The sequence below is a fragment of the Leiobunum rupestre genome, chromosome 4 (genome assembly GCF_980474605.1).
Source record: "Leiobunum rupestre chromosome 4, qqLeiRupe1.1.hap1, whole genome shotgun sequence".
Classification (NCBI taxonomy): Eukaryota; Metazoa; Arthropoda; class Arachnida; order Opiliones; family Sclerosomatidae; genus Leiobunum; species Leiobunum rupestre.
The window spans coordinates 36,344,689-36,362,229 of record NC_143387.1 but is presented as its reverse complement, the minus strand read 5'-3'; the positions used below and the strand labels follow the sequence as shown (position 1 = coordinate 36,362,229).

At 35.9% G+C, this 17,541-nt stretch overlaps 1 protein-coding gene across 5 annotated transcripts; it reads left to right on the top strand.

Annotated features, from left to right (window-relative positions):
- The first annotated feature begins 3,480 nt into the window (after positions 1-3,480).
- On the top strand, positions 3,481-14,184 carry Cpes (Ceramide phosphoethanolamine synthase). Of its 5 annotated transcripts, XM_090171594.1 has the most exons (8): positions 6,669-6,805; positions 7,518-7,573; positions 11,073-11,426; positions 12,102-12,384; positions 12,439-12,680; positions 12,745-12,867; positions 12,953-13,033; positions 13,799-14,184. In XM_090171594.1, the coding sequence occupies exons 3-8, from the start codon at positions 11,157-11,159 to the stop codon at positions 13,826-13,828; spliced, it is 1,029 nt and encodes a 342-aa protein (XP_090027720.1). In that variant the 5' UTR covers positions 6,669-6,805; positions 7,518-7,573; positions 11,073-11,156; the 3' UTR covers positions 13,829-14,184. The 5 variants fall into 5 exon arrangements, with proteins under 5 accessions (XP_090027722.1, XP_090027721.1, XP_090027718.1 ...); XM_090171596.1 differs by lacking the exons at positions 6,669-6,805; positions 7,518-7,573 and adding an exon at positions 3,481-3,608; XM_090171595.1 differs by lacking the exons at positions 6,669-6,805; positions 7,518-7,573 and adding an exon at positions 3,686-4,484.
- The last annotated feature ends 3,357 nt before the right edge of the window (positions 14,185-17,541 follow it).

Below are 17,541 nucleotides of genomic sequence, written 5' to 3'. Positions count from 1 at the left end.
ACGCTATTTCGCCATTACCTCCGTCTCAAAAGGTAACTTTTTCGACTCCCCCTCCCCCATGTAACATTTGGCATGCATTTAGATTCGACTTTCCCTCCGCCATGTAACATTTGGAAAGACCACACTCATACGTTTTTTTCAAGTATGATATGTGACGTAAAATATTGCAATTATTCTACCCCTACCCCTGTAACAAGTAACCCACCTCCTCCCTGTGTGCGTTACGTAATTTTTGAAAGGATTAGTCCATGGGACGACAAAGAGGGAGTTCTCCAGGTGCTTATTTGTCCAATCAGAGTATTAAATTTTACCCGCGCTTCTTAAACTTCGGTTATGAGAAATAAAGCATTTTCCAAATTAGATAAAATTTAATAAAATTCATCTTCTTTAATGGCTTTTCGTTGTCTATTTCACTGATTTACCAAATAAGCCCCAATTATTTCCAAGAAATAAATGAAATGAAAAATGTGTTTACGTCGGGTTTGGTTTACCCATGGACACTGTACAGTGTCCATGGTTTACCTCTACCTGGAATTTATTAGTCTTGCTCCGTTGAATGTCTCGATTTTACTCGAGCGGATCAGTGTAGTTTATTTTTGCGTCATATACTATTCCATAACCCGAGTGTCTTCGTGTTTAACAATAGATTTCTCCTACGCGCAGAGAGAAAGCCCTAAGCAATATGCATCTCTCGCGTTACTGAGTTTGAAATAACGTGTAACTGTTAGGATATACTTACTAATATGATAATTGTCCTTCACATAATAATTGTGCTACTTTACTTGTTTAATTTTCAGCTTATTATAAAAATAAAAATCTACAGGTACTGTAGATACATTTTTATTTTTATAATAGTACAGAGCTTTTTAGAAATTTTGTATTATGTACGGTTTGGGACCGTTAATAAAATACCTAATGCAAAAAAATATCCGCGCCATTTTTAAACAGAAGCGGGAAACCGTAGTACTGTATCCCCCATCAAATGTAATAGGCCCTTCAATAAAACATCTGCAAGGAAATCGCCCAGATATAATGTATCCCAGACCCAAGACCTGCAAGTTACTGTTTATTCCTTGAAGATGTTTTATTTAAGCATTATTAAATTATTAATTCGATTAAATTACATTTATTCGCGATCGAAACGAGTCTAGGTGGCGTAACGGCGCTAGCTTATCCGAGGTTGCGCCTATGATCTAGCGTCTGCTACAGACCAATTACAAATTCATAACAACGTTTTTTTCTTAAATAAACTCATCAAAATATAAGCCAACGATGCAAAAATTATATTAAAACGCAAGTATCATTATTTATAAAGTCAAATATACGAATAGCGATGAGGAAAAACTAATAGCGTCTGCTTTAGCCGCTACCTATGGAGAAACAAAGGGGGCGTAGCGAAAGTTTTCGGTCACGAATAATAAAGATTGGCATTGTTAAGAAAACTGCAAATATTTTTTTAATTTCGTATTTTTATGAATAGAAAATTTGGTTAAAATATTATTTTTTACCAAATAATATAGTGAACCCGCCCCATTTTGTAACACTCGCGTAATTGACGGATTTTGAAATGACGTTTTAGCGCGCGACACTACCCGTACATGTCTTGGGCACACAGCCTTCTTTGCGTGCTTTTTTGACCATAACATGTAGAGGTATTTTCACGCGCAAAATGAATTTTAAAAGCCGTCAATTTGCATATGGTCCCTGAGTCATTATATGAAATTAAAAGTAAATGTATATGTATAATTAAACGAAATCATAGTGTTGATAATATTGATTATCTAATTTAAAACAAATTTGGATAGATAATTTTTTGCTGCAATAAAAAAAAAGTCAAGTTCATTGATACCAAACAAATGTATTTACAATTAAACTACTTTTGAACTTAGAATGGTTGTTGTCCCGAAAATGTATTAAAATGTTAAATATGTTGACCTTTGTTTAAAAAAAATCTTAACTCTACCTTTAACGTAGGCCAAGTTACGATGTTTTTAAACTAAGGTAATGATATAGAGATGAAATAATTACTAGCGAATTTGCTATGCTAACAAGTCGTTCATGAGTTTATGCTTTTATTCTTCTTGGTCATTACGTAATAACAATAATAACAAAATCCGTAAACCTAATTAAGACAATGCGAAATAGTTTCGTTTTAATAAAACACTGTTAAGAGAAATACTAAATAGTTCTAGCATTTATTGAAGGGCTACGCAAAAAAAAAACATTTGTTTGGGACTTTTTGTTATGTGATAGAGGGATATTTTTACTATTTTCTTAGATACCGCTGGAGAGAGTCACGAGTCATGAGGATCGGGTATTCAGTATATCGTCGTTAATATATGTAAATAATCATTTGTATTTATTCATAAAAACAATAAATGTTAAGTGTTCTACGAAAAAGGTATTTATTTATAGTTTGGGAGAAGATTATAGCTTCCAATGCCCGGCCACCTGAATTAATGGCTTTAAAAGTCGCTTGATGACTTAGGCCTTTCTGATTATTATTATTATTATGCTCGAAGAGTAAGCTACTACACGAAAATCGCAAACGGTTACACGGTTTTAGGCAGAAATTTGTATTAAAGGTTCGACTTAACAGCATTTGTAATTTTGTAGAGCAACTTCAACTCCGAAGTTAGCAACCAAGGTTCACGTTGCGAGTCATTCAACCAGTTATTACTCGTCAAAAAATTGTAAAATCTTTTGCGTAAAAATATATAACTATTAATTTCTCTGGCAGAAATCTGTACAGTTGAACACGTGTTCACATTGGACCTCCAAATTTAGTTGCTTAACCGAATTTTGCAAAGTTTCGACGTGTCTTAATTGATCACCTCAATGGAACTTCGGAATACTTTTGCTACTTCTGTCCTATCTTTTTATTCTTTTCCTTAATTCTTCTGTTTTATATCCATTGTGGTTATTATTTTATTGGGCTGGTTTAAGCCTCGTAGTAGATTTATTTTTTCCCATTTCAGCTACCATTTTTTTATTTTCAAGGCTCAGAAAACGTAGCGAATTTTCGTTGCTTAAACGCAAAATCGCTTTCAGAATTTATTAGTTATCTTCCGCTCTATCTTCGATTTTACGCTTGACGTCATGTCACGTGCGCCTTATATAGTTTCGCGGTAAATGCGGTCCGCTTCGCTTTTAGTGTACTAATTGTATCCAAACTGGAAGTCTGGCCAAAATCAACATTGCCTTGCTTGTTAGTAAACTTATACATAAGTAAATAAATTTACTAACGGTTTCAATTTTTAGCCTTAAAAATCTTTATCGCGTTCCCTTATGTCTTTTATTTCGTAGCGTACTCTAGAGTAAAATATCACGTGAATGGTGTGTGTTCCAGCGTTCAAGATAAGCGCGCAGAAAGAAAAAAACTAGTTTTTTAATAGGCGTTTCTAACAAGATTGCGCAAGCGGCCGTAGATGTGGGTTATTAATTGGTGTCTTTTAAGCGACCCTTTCTTTATTGACGCGCTTCCGACTTTGAATCCCTAAAAATATCCAGAGAAGTACGAAAAAGTAGCGCGTAGTTAGAAAAATATAACGGGGTTCTATATGTTTAAGAGTTATTTTTTTTTTTTCAAAACGCCAAACTCGGATTTGGTAAGCTCTCTATTTTTTAACCGCTCGATTTTCGGCGCGAAGCTAGAAGCGGAACGAAACCGCGGGTAACGTTACGCTACCAAGATCCGAAATTTTGGGGGAAACTGGGCGCGAATCAATAAACTCATCGCGTCTGTCGGGAACTGTGCCTTTTCCGAAGCACGCTGGGATTTCGCATCCTCTTTCTCCGCGCTCTCTGTCGGAATCTTCTCCGAAATCGTCCAATACGGTTCTTCCGGCGGTAGCGAAGCTGGTGTTTCGTTGGCGCGTGAGGTCAAGACGTTGATTACGAGCGTATCCGTAGATACTTGTAGAGATTCTCCTAATCTCCGTACGGGTCTCAATCGAGGCCTGTTGCCAAAATACGCGGTTCGACGCTAGAATCTTCTAAACGGTGAGATTCGTTTCGTTGAAAGAGTAAGTAAGGAAGAACTTGTGGCGTAGAGAGAAATTTCGGGCGACGGTCTAGGCTGAATAATATCAACCACGCGAGGGTCGACCGCGAGATCATCTTGCCTGCCTTTCTCCCTGACCTAAAGACTAAAAAAAACCCCTCCAACGAGGCCTCTTTCGTCGACGGCGAGCGTTGATGCCAGAGCGGCTTTATCCCGTCGCAATCGAGCTGGGAGGGTGGAAGAAGGAGTACTTGAAAAAGTTCAACTTCCAACGAGCTCAACGCGAATATTTCGTCGTTGGTTCTCCGTTCGGCGTCGCGGCGAAGCAGAAGTGGTCGCGTTCCAAATTGGGCTTCTAGCGAAAGCGCGTTGTTAACGCGATTAGCATCGAAAGTTGTCAATCGCGTGTGCCTTGGTCGTATACTTCGTCCGAAACAGACGTTACTGATGATTCGGAAGTCGATAAAATTGGACGAGTGAGGTGAAATATCACGTTATGTTTAACCTTTAAGAAACCTCGATTTTCTCCTTCGCTTAAACGCCTGTTCGAGTGGACCTTGATTTAGGCCTCTCAATTTTGTTTTCGCCCCGTACAATGTGCTCCGTTGAATAATAACCGGAACTCGAAGGCGTATCTATTGTTTCGAATTACCGATTGATAACACGAACGCTTAAGGTAAATGTAGTTTCTAATTTATTTCTCGCTAACCTTTCTTTTGGTGTTAGCTAACCGCTTGGGTCAACAAACTTGTAGAAATACGTACATCCGGGTCTTTGGTATGGCTTAGGCGTAAGGGACTCCGCTTATTGATTTCTTTTACGGCGAATCCGAGGAGATAACTGTCCGCTCCTTCGACGCGTTATCTATCTCGATACCGCATTAAGGATGTGCCATGGGGGGGGGGGGGGGGTAAGACAAGATCTAAGCCTTAAATAAATTCCCTCCAACATCGAGAATGTTATTTTTAAACCTCCCCCGCGAGCGCGAATGTTGCGGCTCTAGCTAATTCGGCCGCTGGCTCTGAAATCTCAATCTCCAATATTCTCTTTTGGCACTTACGGCGTTAGTTAGAAAAAGATTTACGCGTTCTGATGGGAAGTAGCTATTATTATTATTTTTATTATTAGTTTTTTATTTGTGCGAAAATGATAGTACAGTTTGTATTAAAAGAAATTCTAATGCACAATTTCCCTCCTAGCTAAGCTGAGCTTGTATTTAAGAGGGCAATGTTTTATAGATAACAAATTTAACATTCATAATTTGAATAATACATTATACTTCTCTGTACACTGAGGGTTTATCAGGATATTACAAAGGAAAAAAAAATAAATTTAACTAAACTATGTCTAAAAAGTACATGCATATAATAGTTAGTTCTATCGCAAATAGTTCCATTAAGAATTTGAGTGTTATTACATTTGACCAAATATAGTTTTTTAATTTATTTTTTAATGAATTTGAATTTGAAATTGGAATTGGCGATTTATCAATTTTTAGCTCATTAATGAAGGTATTGAAAAATTTAGGACCCAAATATATTAAACTCCTTCGTACTAGGGCAAAATTTGCTATGAAACATTTGGAAATAGACGAACCAAACGGTATGTGACACGAGCAAAGTGTTAGTGTCTCACTAGGGTTTATATTTGTTGGTTCCATTTTATTAATAATTAGCTAGGCTAATACCCAAGGCACCACTCTAGGCCCAAGTCATCGAGTGACTTTTAATGCCTTTAAACAGGTCACCGGGTTACAATGCGTAGCTACTCGAAATGTAAAAAATATTCGTGTATTTTCCTAGCTCTGTTAGTGTAGATACGTAAGTAGAGCTTACCACAGTCTCAATTGGCAAGAGGCGACGAAAATTCAAGTATATAATTTCTCATACGAGTGAAGAGTCGTAAAATGAAAGCGTACTTTCGCAGGCTTAAGGCAATTTTCCATCAAATTGCGGAAGCGTGTTCTGCTCGAAATTACGTCCCCTACTGATGTAAAATGGAAAAATAATTTGTATAGGGATATTTTCTTATTTTAAACAGAATTTTCCAACGGAAAGTGTTTATTTTGCACTAGTAGGCGAATAGATTATAGATCCCTAGTAACAAAATGCGTTTGTGGACAGTAGCTCGTATGTGTTCAGTGGCGTCAATAACTACCCACAGGTAGGGAGTCTAACGGTACTTTTGTCTATACTAGTATTGCGTAGTCGTATACTGCGCTTCACGGAAGAGTCAAAAATTAAAGTTAACTAAAAGCGCTGCCGATAGCTCGGAAATAACTAGACAACGGGAAAGGTAGGAAAATAATCTAATATTTTTTTAGTTTCATTTGCCCATTATTAGAATTTTGGTAGGCCCCCTCTGTAGCTCAAGTAGGCTGGTCCTGAATATTGCTAGAGCCCCACTTACTATATTTTCTACCGACGGGATCCTACTAAGGATACGCATTTGATACCAGAAATTTAGGGAGATATCTTTGAGATATGTTAGATATTTCTGATAGGTTTAGAAGTATGTATAGGTAAGAAAGCCACCTACGCTTTAAAAATAAATAGTTTGAACTCGCATTGAAAAACGCGTTCGCGTGATAATTATGTTTTTCGCCCGAGAAGGTTTTATCTGACACGAGAAACTCTTACGACGTTATCTGAAATACTCGAAACGATTTGACAATGTAAAAGTTACGGAATGGGGATGTTGGTTTTGCCATATCAGCGGTCGGTCGCGTCGTGAGTCATCACGACGCGTTTCCTCGAGAACTTACGGCGTGACATCGTAGAGGCTCAATTCCAGCTTTCACTGGTAGGGTTTATTGGACGTTTTCCATATGTGGGTTTAGTGACTTACAACCGAGAAATGCAAAGGCTATGGACAGTATTGCATACGCGAATAAGTAGAAATGTCCATAATGAAACAGGATAAAAGGAGATTCGCGTCTCTAAGTTTGCTCGAAGACCTATTGGTACGAGCTATTTGTAAGTTTTTAAATTTCTTCAAATTTTGGGTTTAGCTTTCTTATCCTTTTTCATTGCGTACTATTCTACTTATTCGCGAATGCAATGCAGTCCATAGCCGTGTTTCCTAAAGGCTGGTTTTCACTAGGGCAAAAACGCCACGACGGTGAACGTCGACGCGAAAATTTCCCGTTAGGCCTAGTGCAATATTTTTGCGTCGACTGTCACCGTTGTGGCGTTTTTGCCCTAGTGTAAACCAGCCTTTAACGCACAAACGTTACGTAGACTGCGCTCCGGAGCGCCTATTTGTCTTCGTATTTCTCTATATCGCTCTCGAGCAGAAAAAGGTAGTGGCTTACCCCTATAAACAGAAATGTGTTTTGTATTTGTCGTTATTAGTTTAGCTGTATTTCAAATACAGATTTGAGAATTGCGTATTAAAAAAATAATAGTTCCATCACTGTCTGAAAACGTTTTTAGTGATAAGGATTTTGGCGTTGTCACCGGTACATATTTCGCGTGGTAGGATAAATAATCTCATATGTGAAATCTAATTCCAGATTTTGCCAACTCTGTAGAGTAATCAAACAACCAGACAATAACTGTTTTTTGCGAAGTAAGTTTGAAACTTATATAACTCTCAGTTTTCACGCGAATCAGCTAATATCACAGTGAATTCTTAATTTTGTTCGTGTGACGCCGCATTGTACGAGGCGTCATTAATCCCTGTTTATTTTTACCCCGAAATAGCTCGTATGACGTCTCCTCCACGTGTTTCCACATTTTAAGCGGACCTATCTTTTCTATCCGCGCGGTTTAAAAATAGCTGATCGCTCATCTAAAGCCGAGTTCCCACTTGACGAATTTTCGAGACTTTCGCGACGAATTTAATTTTCTTCGTAGCTTTGAGCTTCAATATATTTCACTCGCATGCGTCAATTCGCTTCGCCAATACTGCATTTTTCACTAACGTCGTAAGTGGGAACTAGCCTTAAGACGACGAAGTCTGGCGAATTTGTTTAAGCCGTTTCTTAGTTGATTATACTGATGTAGTTGGCATCGCGGATTAGAGACCTCGTACCCTTTTCCCAGAAATCCACGATTCTTGGATGGAAAGATTTTGGAAGCAACGTATCACACCGAAAAAGGTGCCAACTTTATAACTACTTTTGGAACATTACCGTACAATCCCCATTTAATGAATATAAAATACATTAAATTGAACATTAAACTTCATTTTCCGTTTTCTGACGGGTAATTTTAACTAAATTCTTTCCTAACGTTTAAATTAATGAATCCGCTTGATTTTCTTTGATTACACTAGTTTATTTAATTGTGATAATGAGCTATAAACATTTAATTATTCGCTAAATTATCTATTTTATAAATTATCTAAACCAAAGGTGTATAGTAGCCCTCTTCGGTTGGACGTATGCGAGATGGAATGTTAGTCGTGTTTAAAATAACGGAGTCAAACTGAAATAAAATTAAAGCTAGAAAATGCTTAGTATTAAAACTTTGAAAAATTAGATTTATCTTGCGTTTATTGCAAAAAGAAAGTTTTAAACAAAACTAAAAAAAAATAGTAAAAATAATAAATTTTCAGAGGATTTGAACCCGCAACCTTCCAATCGAGAAAAACCGTGCGCTAGTAAAAAAAGGTTGAGGAAGATTTCTCTATTTCTAAAGCTGCTATGTTTATTAATATTCTAAGTTCTAGAAAAATCTAAATATACTATCAGCTAATGGTTTCCAAGGCAACCAAATGGGGTGTATCTAACATAGGAAAGGCGCTTTGTAATTGATTCAAACTTACTTAATCGCGGTCGATTTGATTGCGTCGGGGTGTTACACATGCAACGTTTGACCCGACTAATAATAGCGTATACCAAGTAAAACTACAAATTCGTATTATAGCATTTTGGATAATGCAGTATGCCATGCGCAACTGGGGTTTCCATACGTAATTACTATAATGGTAAAATGAAATATGCCACTGAAGTAATTGGAAGAAACGATTATTTCTTCCTCGGTTATTATCAAACATGTATGAAGCTGATAAAGTATTGAATGATTTAATGCATTTGCTAACCTCAGCTTTACCAAAGATCATACGGAACTATCTGAAATAATACTGGAAAAAGGAATGTCCGAGAACACAAAAAATATAATTGAATCAGAGCGAGATTACTGGTATAATCTTATATATTCCCGAGAGTTTGTCTGCATGTCTGTTTGTCTGTCTCGCTGTTTCGCTATAGACGTCCACACCGTTTGCGTTAGAGCGCCCAAACATTGCGCAATTGACCGATTTCATAATTAAGTTTTGGCGCGCGACATAACTTCTACATTATGAGGAATATCACCGCTTATTTACTCGCTTCTATACTCTAACATGGTGGCGTATTTTCACGCGCCATATGAATTTTAAGATCCATCGAGCCTAATAGTTCCTCGATTTGTTCCGCGGATCGTTAAATTTTTCACTTATTTTCAGGTTTTTCGTTAATTGAGAATACCAGAGTGACCACAGTTTCTATAATTCCTATTTTTTCCTATAATTTCATTAAATTTATTATGATACAATATATTTTAACTCAAATTCTGAAGAAATTAAAATAGTGGACATTTTACCCTTACAAGTCTTTAAAACGTCTTAAAGATGCTTATTTCCAACACTATTCGGCGATAGTTTTCGACTATTTATATCGGTTATCAACTTTATTTTGAATTTTATATACCCTTTAAACAATTATTTTCCTATATTTCACTGATAAATTTCCTCTAATTCCTTTAAAGGATTTAAAAATATTCTGTGGTCAACCTAGAATAAAACAACCATAATTCTTTACAGTGTATGACGCAATCCGCAAGTTTAAAAAACAAAGAATTTTTTTGAGTTTAAAGGGCCACACCGGCGTTTGAAAAATTTGGCCCGAATTAAGCACGTGGTAGCAATACGATCAATCCTATTCTGGAAACTAGCGCGTGAAAGCGTTAAAATTCCAACGCCGGTGCGGCCTTTTAAGACACCAAGAATAACGTTTCAAGATAATATATTAGCACGCGCAAAGAAAAAGTTTAGATTTTAAAATATAAAAACGTATTATATTATAGTGTATTTTTAACGGCTACCAACAGTCTTTTCAGTTCACACGAATTAGCCACGTAGCGGTCAACTCGAGAAGTTCATTATCAGCTGGGTTTTCGTCTGCTAAGTAGGCGATGTGGTATTATTGGCCACAAAATGTCTCTTTAGCGGGCGAAAATCCAGTAATTTATTATATGTAAGCCGAAAAGGTTAATAGATAGCCATTTATTGGCGCCGAATGAACTATATCGATAATTTATCTTCCAATAACGTTACTTTATCACCCAATAACGATAATGCGGATAACTATTTGTTTAAAAATGTTGATAGAATAGAAGTTAAAAAGGGTAACTCTATAACTATTTAAAGTCGAAGGCGTTTTCCTAGTTTTCGGGCGACACAGTTTTAAGCTATCTGTTCTAAGCATCCGTTCTACATTTATGATGAACCTTATCGCGGTTCTTATAACTCGAAAGCTTACACATACGTTTCCCAATAAATTTTTATTTACCCAACACTTCCCAGTTTATTGTCAGCGTGTATATATACTGCTAAAGCTTTTCTCTTCGATGGGATTCTGTAAATAAAACCTTTTGCAATTTTTCGGCTGTCCCCACCCATTTTTAAACGTAACTAATAGGTACTTAGTCGGTATTATATCCGTTTTCAATCTTCAATAAATACCCTATTGTATTGATGGGCCCTATATTCTAAAGTAACTCTACTATTCGCTTATTAATATGTTACGATCGTGCATCCGGTATTGCCTCATTTAAATGAAATTGTTTAGAGAAGGGAAAATGTTTGTTATAGGTGTGTTTCGATCGTGAATACTAGACTTGAAAAGTGAGATATTATTTTACCTGGTGCGTTTGATATACTGGTGTAACGGTTATAAGAATTTAATTTTATCGCGGGTTTATTATATTTTATTTAACCATGGATAGTATTTCCATAATTTCCTCGTCATATTTTTACTGTCTTGATATATTTAATTGATCGAGGTCAATTTGTTTACTTTCAGTTAAAACGAATGCTTGAAGAGTGGCACGGTGAACGGAGATAGAAAGAATTTACAGTGTGGGCTCGAGGTACTTAATCCGTAATCATGATTCTTCCCGGCCGAGAGAAGTTCATGTCGGCGCTGGACAATCGTCTGACGATGGCCATCTTGATTACCTTCGTCTTCTACTTCATTTGGATGGACATCGCTCTGTACAACACCATCCAGGATCAGGTTCCGTTGCGCCCGGGACCAAATGTCTCCAAGACGGCCACCAATCCTTACTCCCCTTTTAGCGGCTTATCCATTAAAATGATGATGATGGACCAATTCAATCACTACGTGGAGACGCCGCTAGCTCAAATATTTAATTCGGTGAGTTTATCAGCGAAATGGTCCGTTAAATGGCGTTTCAGTAACAATTTGAATTACAATTTTCAGTCTGATATAGGAAGTATTTTTTGCTTCTGTAAACTTACGTTATCAGTAACCTAAATAGGTTCTTGACTAAACATTTTTAGCATAGCTACATGGCAATATTAAATTTTTGTAAACAGGGTTGTCCGCTATTTTGGCAGCCGGATTCGTTCACACTTAAAATGAACTTCGACGTGTTTTCCATTTTGTTATCTTCTGTCTATGACGTAATACTTGCCACATAAATCTATAACGCTATTTGGAATGATAATCTACACGTATTTCCTATGTGTTTGCCACGTTGAAAATTGACTTTTCATTGGCTATTAAAAAAATGCAGATTTTGTGTAGCCGCGGCTGCCATCAACAACAAATGAACCTAGGCTCTGAAAATAAACAAACCAGAAAATAAATTTATCATTACAGTTCTTGGATAATTAAAACCTGAGTGGCCGATTAACTGAAAGGCTGCGTAGGTTTAAGGCTAGGGGTCTGGAAACTTGCCTAAATGTAGGGGCCCCGAGATGAGGCTAGATTGCTGGTAGTTAATCCTATATAGTTGACCACATATAGCTTAGGAAATTAGCTCTCTTGTTTCGAATTTAATAACGATTTTTTTTACATTACTCTTAGGTAACAAAACTCTCTACGAAATTACTATGGGTAACTCCAAATATGATTAGCATATGTGGAATGTTGTTCGCGATAGCCGCAGCTAGATGCGCTTCGTACGACCATCCTGGTTTGCATTTGGTCGGCGTCATTCTGATGGTTGTCAGGGGTTTCATGGACGCGTTGGACGGCCTAGTTGCTAGAGACAGAATCGGCGTTGTGCAAAGTCTTTCCATTCGAAATTCGTCGGGTTACGTTGTTGACGGGGTTGCCGACACTATAGGATATACTGCCTATCTCATAGGTACCCGAATGTTGTCTCCTATTTCTATCGGTACTAAAATGCCTTCGTTTCCAGGTTGTTTCATGTATTTGAAGAGAAACATACCTAAGCAAAAATCGTACCTGCCGTTGGCAACTGTAGCCGGTGAGAAATCAATTACGCATCCTAACAACGCAAATCTTTGGACGTCACAGAGCATATTTCTTGTTGTGTTCTGCTTTGGTATGCAGATAGCCGCGGGGGCCGCTTTGTGGGATCATTATTGCGACACATATCATACCTTGTTGGAGACCCCTAGGGCGTCGGAACCGCAAGCGGTAAGACGAGTGTTTGTAACGTCAAGTGTTGAGATGATGACCGTCTTATTTGTTATTTTTGCAGATAGTACAAAACGAAGTCTTAAAGTCAACTCTAATGTGGATCATAATTTGGTGTTGGAAGGTGTCAAACTCGCACGCGTTGATGAATCTGTTCCTGGGAGCGGTATTCGTCAACAGAATGTGGGTCAGTATAGCCAAGCACTCGACAGTATTTAGCCAAATTCAGTCATATATTTATTCTGATCAATTTCTTTCCGTACATTTTATAGGTTTTTTTAACGTGGATTCAATTCTTGGGGTTCATAGAGATTTTCACTCTGTTCGTTTTTACTGAAATTCATTTACACGACGTAAGTATACCCATGGCTTTTTCAAATCCTCAAACGCGGCAAAAATGTTCCTAATTAAACTGTCATGGTTTAAATTTAAACAGTTTTCAAGAGTTAATTATCAATTAAAGATAACGATAAAAATACGGATACTAATCCGAATGCCTAGAATTAATTAAATTAAAATTTATTTATTATTTATATTTATATTAATTGATTTTTAATTAAAATAGTTATTTCATTGCATCGTTATTTTAAGCATAAACACTTCACTAGCGCTCCCAAACAAAGGTTAAAAGATTACTTGATTAAATAATATTTTCGGGATATGAATTGTTCTGTTTGAACTATAGATTTAAATCTTGGTTGTATAAAGTTGATTTTCAACGTCGAGATCACCGTTGTAAAGTGGTGTAAATGCATATTTTCATGGTCGCTAAAGCGTGTATAAAAACAAAAAACCGCTTCCAGTACTAGCTATCGCGAAAATTTAAAGCTAAGCTATGGAGCGGACAATTTGAAATTTCACGGGTTTTCCAAGCGGAAGCGGAAAAGTAAAATTATTCCAACGGAAGTGGATTTTAAGTATTTTTACCCGCTACTAGCTAGTGTGAAAATGGGGCTTCATTATATTTTCGAATTAAACTTTTTGAAGGTCAATTTTACTACAAATCGCACATTAGAAAACCTCTGGATTAGCGCGGCATGTGATGCAAACTGATTTCGTCCACGAAATTAATATTTATTTAATTTTAAACTTACTAATGTGTATAATTTTCCTTTTAGGTTCAGTCGTACATTGAAATGGTGCACTGAAACTAGCTTTTATCGAAACGGCCGAGAAAGTTCAAATGCCATACAATTAATATAATAGAGGCCAAAATGTTATATTTTTCTAAATCTTTTTATTCCTGTAAATAATGTTTGAAAGTATCGTATTTTGTTTGACTGTGTTCGTGGAAACAACGTAATTCAAATTTAACTCTCAAATTTACGAAAACTATAGTGAAAAATTTAAAAGTCTATTCGAAGAGGTTGAATTTTATCGGGTTCATAAACTGTGATATTATTAACGTTATTATCTTATTTTATTATTAGGGTGAGAAAAATGTTTAATGCCAAAAATTTATGGAAATTTGTATACCTCGATTTTTAAATTAAAATTTATGTAGACTTAGAAACGATACACGTCGTATATTCCGAAGAGAATACTTTTTGGAAATGTAAGTAGAAGGCCACTTAATTAGTTAATTTTGCCATTCAGAAGGAGACTTCTCAAGATTACCTCATCTTGACATCGTCAAAAGTTTTCTTTAATTTTTAGTGTAAAATATCGCGCTGTTTTATTTTAAGATAAGAAGTTAGTTTATACTATAATTGCTTAAAGTGCCGTCGCTTGGCCCAAAAACCAAATTTAAACCCCAAATATTTTTTCAAATCTCACTAAACACGTCTACGCGCCTCCGCAAAAATGTGGATTGTAACAACAATAACTTTCTTAATTTGTAGAAGATTTAAAAACTGGTATATAGATTTCAATGCAATTCGAATATTGAATAATTTATGAGCATAAGTTAATCAAGACTTCTAAGCTTTAAAAAATACCCTTCACAAATCCTTCGGCATTCAGTGGTAGTTATAGAGGCAATTGCTTAAAACAGTTCTTAATAATAACCCAATTCGATTTTATTATCAAGAAAATTCAATTGAATTTCTACTATGTTAAGTAAATTAGACCTAATATATATTAAACACTTTACGAGGCAAGGACTAAGTGAAATTTACAGCCTTAGTTTTTAATATATTTTGACTTTAAATTATAAACCTGTATGGCCGCAGCTCAAAAGAAAAGGAGTAAATTTTCTTAGTACTTAATTTACTGTAATGAAGTACAATTTAACTGGGTACGTTGTCGGTGGCGGAGCCAAGATCTTTTTCGAGGTAGGCTAGACTTTGGAATATGCGCACCAATCAAAAACGCCAAAACAGTATTTAAAATTTGGAGCCCTCTCAAAAATTACTGGTGTTGTCAACATTTATTAATTAGTACTTAAGAACTTTTCAAAATTTATTTTCCCATTCACAAAATTTGTAAGTATAAACTTTTTATTTGTAAACCCAAAACCTAGAAAAATAAGGGGTTGGAAATTTATTTTATGCATTTTCAGATAAGTTCCAATTATTTCCGCTGTAAACTATGTATTTTAGTTTCCATGAAAGTTTATTTATTTGGTTAGAAATTGTATACTCTTCTCATTATTATTTATAATAGCTTATTTCTCCTGAGAGAGATTATTATTAATGACAGGTAATCTCTGTCAGGATAAATAAACTATTATTAATAATACTGAGATGAATAGGTAATCTCTCTTAGGAGAAATAAACTATTATTAATAATACTGAGATGAATAGGTAATCTCTCTCAGGATAAATAAACTACTATTAGTAATACTGAGCTGAATAGGTAATCTCTCTCAGGATAAATAAACTATTATTAATAATACTGAGATGAATAGGTAATCTCTCTCAGGATAAATAAAGTACTATTAGTAATACTGAGCTGAATAGGTAATCTCTCTCAGGATAAATAAACTACTATTAATAATACTGAAATGAATAGGTAATCTCTCTTAGGAGAAATAAACTATTATTAATAATACTGAGATGAATAGGTAATCTCTCTTAGGAGAAATAAACTATTATTAATAATACTGAGATGAATAGGTAATCTCTCTCAGGATAAATAAACTACTATTAGTAATACTGAGCTGAATAGGTAATCTCTCTCAGGATAAATAAACTATTATTAATAATACTGAGATGAATAGGTAATCTCTCTTAGGAGAAATAAACTATTATTAATAATACTGAGATGAATAGGTAATCTCACTCAGGATATATAAACTATTATTAATAATACTGAGATGAATAGGTAATCTCTCTCAGGATAAATAAACTATTATTAATAATACTGAGATGAATAGGTAATATCTCTCAGGATAAATAAACTATTATTAATAATACTGAGATGAATAGGTAATCTCTCTCAGGATAAATAAACTACTATTAGTAATACTGAGCTGAATAGGTAATCTCTCTCAGGATAAATAAACTACTATTAGTAATACTGAGCTGAATAGGTAATCTCTCTCAGGATAAATAAACTATTATTAATAATACTGAGATGAATAGGTAATCTCTCTCAGGATAAATAAACTACTATTAGTAATACTGAGCTGAATAGGTAATCTCTCTCAGGATAAATAAACTACTATTAATAATACTGAAATGAATAGGTAATCTCTCTTAGGAGAAATAAACTATCATTAATAATACTGAGATGAATAGGTAATCTCTCTCAGGATAAATAAACTACTATTAGTAATACTGATCATTCCATTCCACACTGCCCAGAGATATTTTGGACGTGGCTGTCGTTCGCGAGCCCTTCGCTGAGCACGAAATAGGAAGCCACGTTCCCCCAGACGTATCCGAAATAGTAAAACGCGTAGAAAAGGCCGAACAGGAAACTAACGGATGTGTCAACTGGTATTCTGGAGCGCTTGGACCACATATCCGCTAGCAACGTCAGATACGTGGCCTTCGCCGTCCAGATGGAGGCCCCTGTGAAACCACTGATTATAGCCGCTGGAATCATGGTGTAAAAAGACGGGTAGAAATTGGAAAAGTAGAAAACCGTCTCCAGCAACAGCGAAATGGTGATGCAGTGTTTCAGCCCGAATAAGTTGATTATAAGTGTCGGCAAAACGATCGAAGACACGGAGAAAACCGTCTGACTTTTGGTTCCCAAACCGTTTTCAATGTTTATGCTTCCTTGCAGTTCTCTAATTTACGAGTGAAAATACAAATAAACCACTCAATCTATCAGAAATTTACCTGTCAAGACGAGAGAGAATGAAGACATCGAACTTACCGGCAAGGAAGTGAGGACGTGAGGTACAACATGACCGCTATGCTGACTACCGCGCAGTTTTTAAATATTCGTACATTGGAGAATATTTGTTGGTCGACTGAAATATCATTTGAGGGACTCGGCCTTTCGCCCGATATATTGTTCAACTTCCTCGCGTTGCTCCCCTTGTGGTTCGTGGTTTCATTATCCTCCATAACTGAAACTAAAAGTGCTCAAAAACACGTATATTACTTTAGAAAGTCCTCGCTCCTACTTCGTACGCAATCTCGGGTAAAACTAATTCGGCACACTATTTTATAAATAAGAACGTAATATCACAACTTAAAAAACATTACGCATACGTTATATTAAAAACATCGGTAGCGCTCAAAATATTGAACTTTATTACGAATATTTATTTGTACACTGACCCTTTCATTATAGAGGTTTGGCTAATTGAGCTTTGCCGAAATAAACTATCGCGAACTAACGTTGTATTTTTTTGGGTTTTCGCAATTTTCGTTGGTTTAGTATTTCATATTATTTAAATGTTGTGAAAGGACACTGAGCAATAGTTTAAAACAGGAAGAAAAGGCGCGTAAAACTGACAACGTTA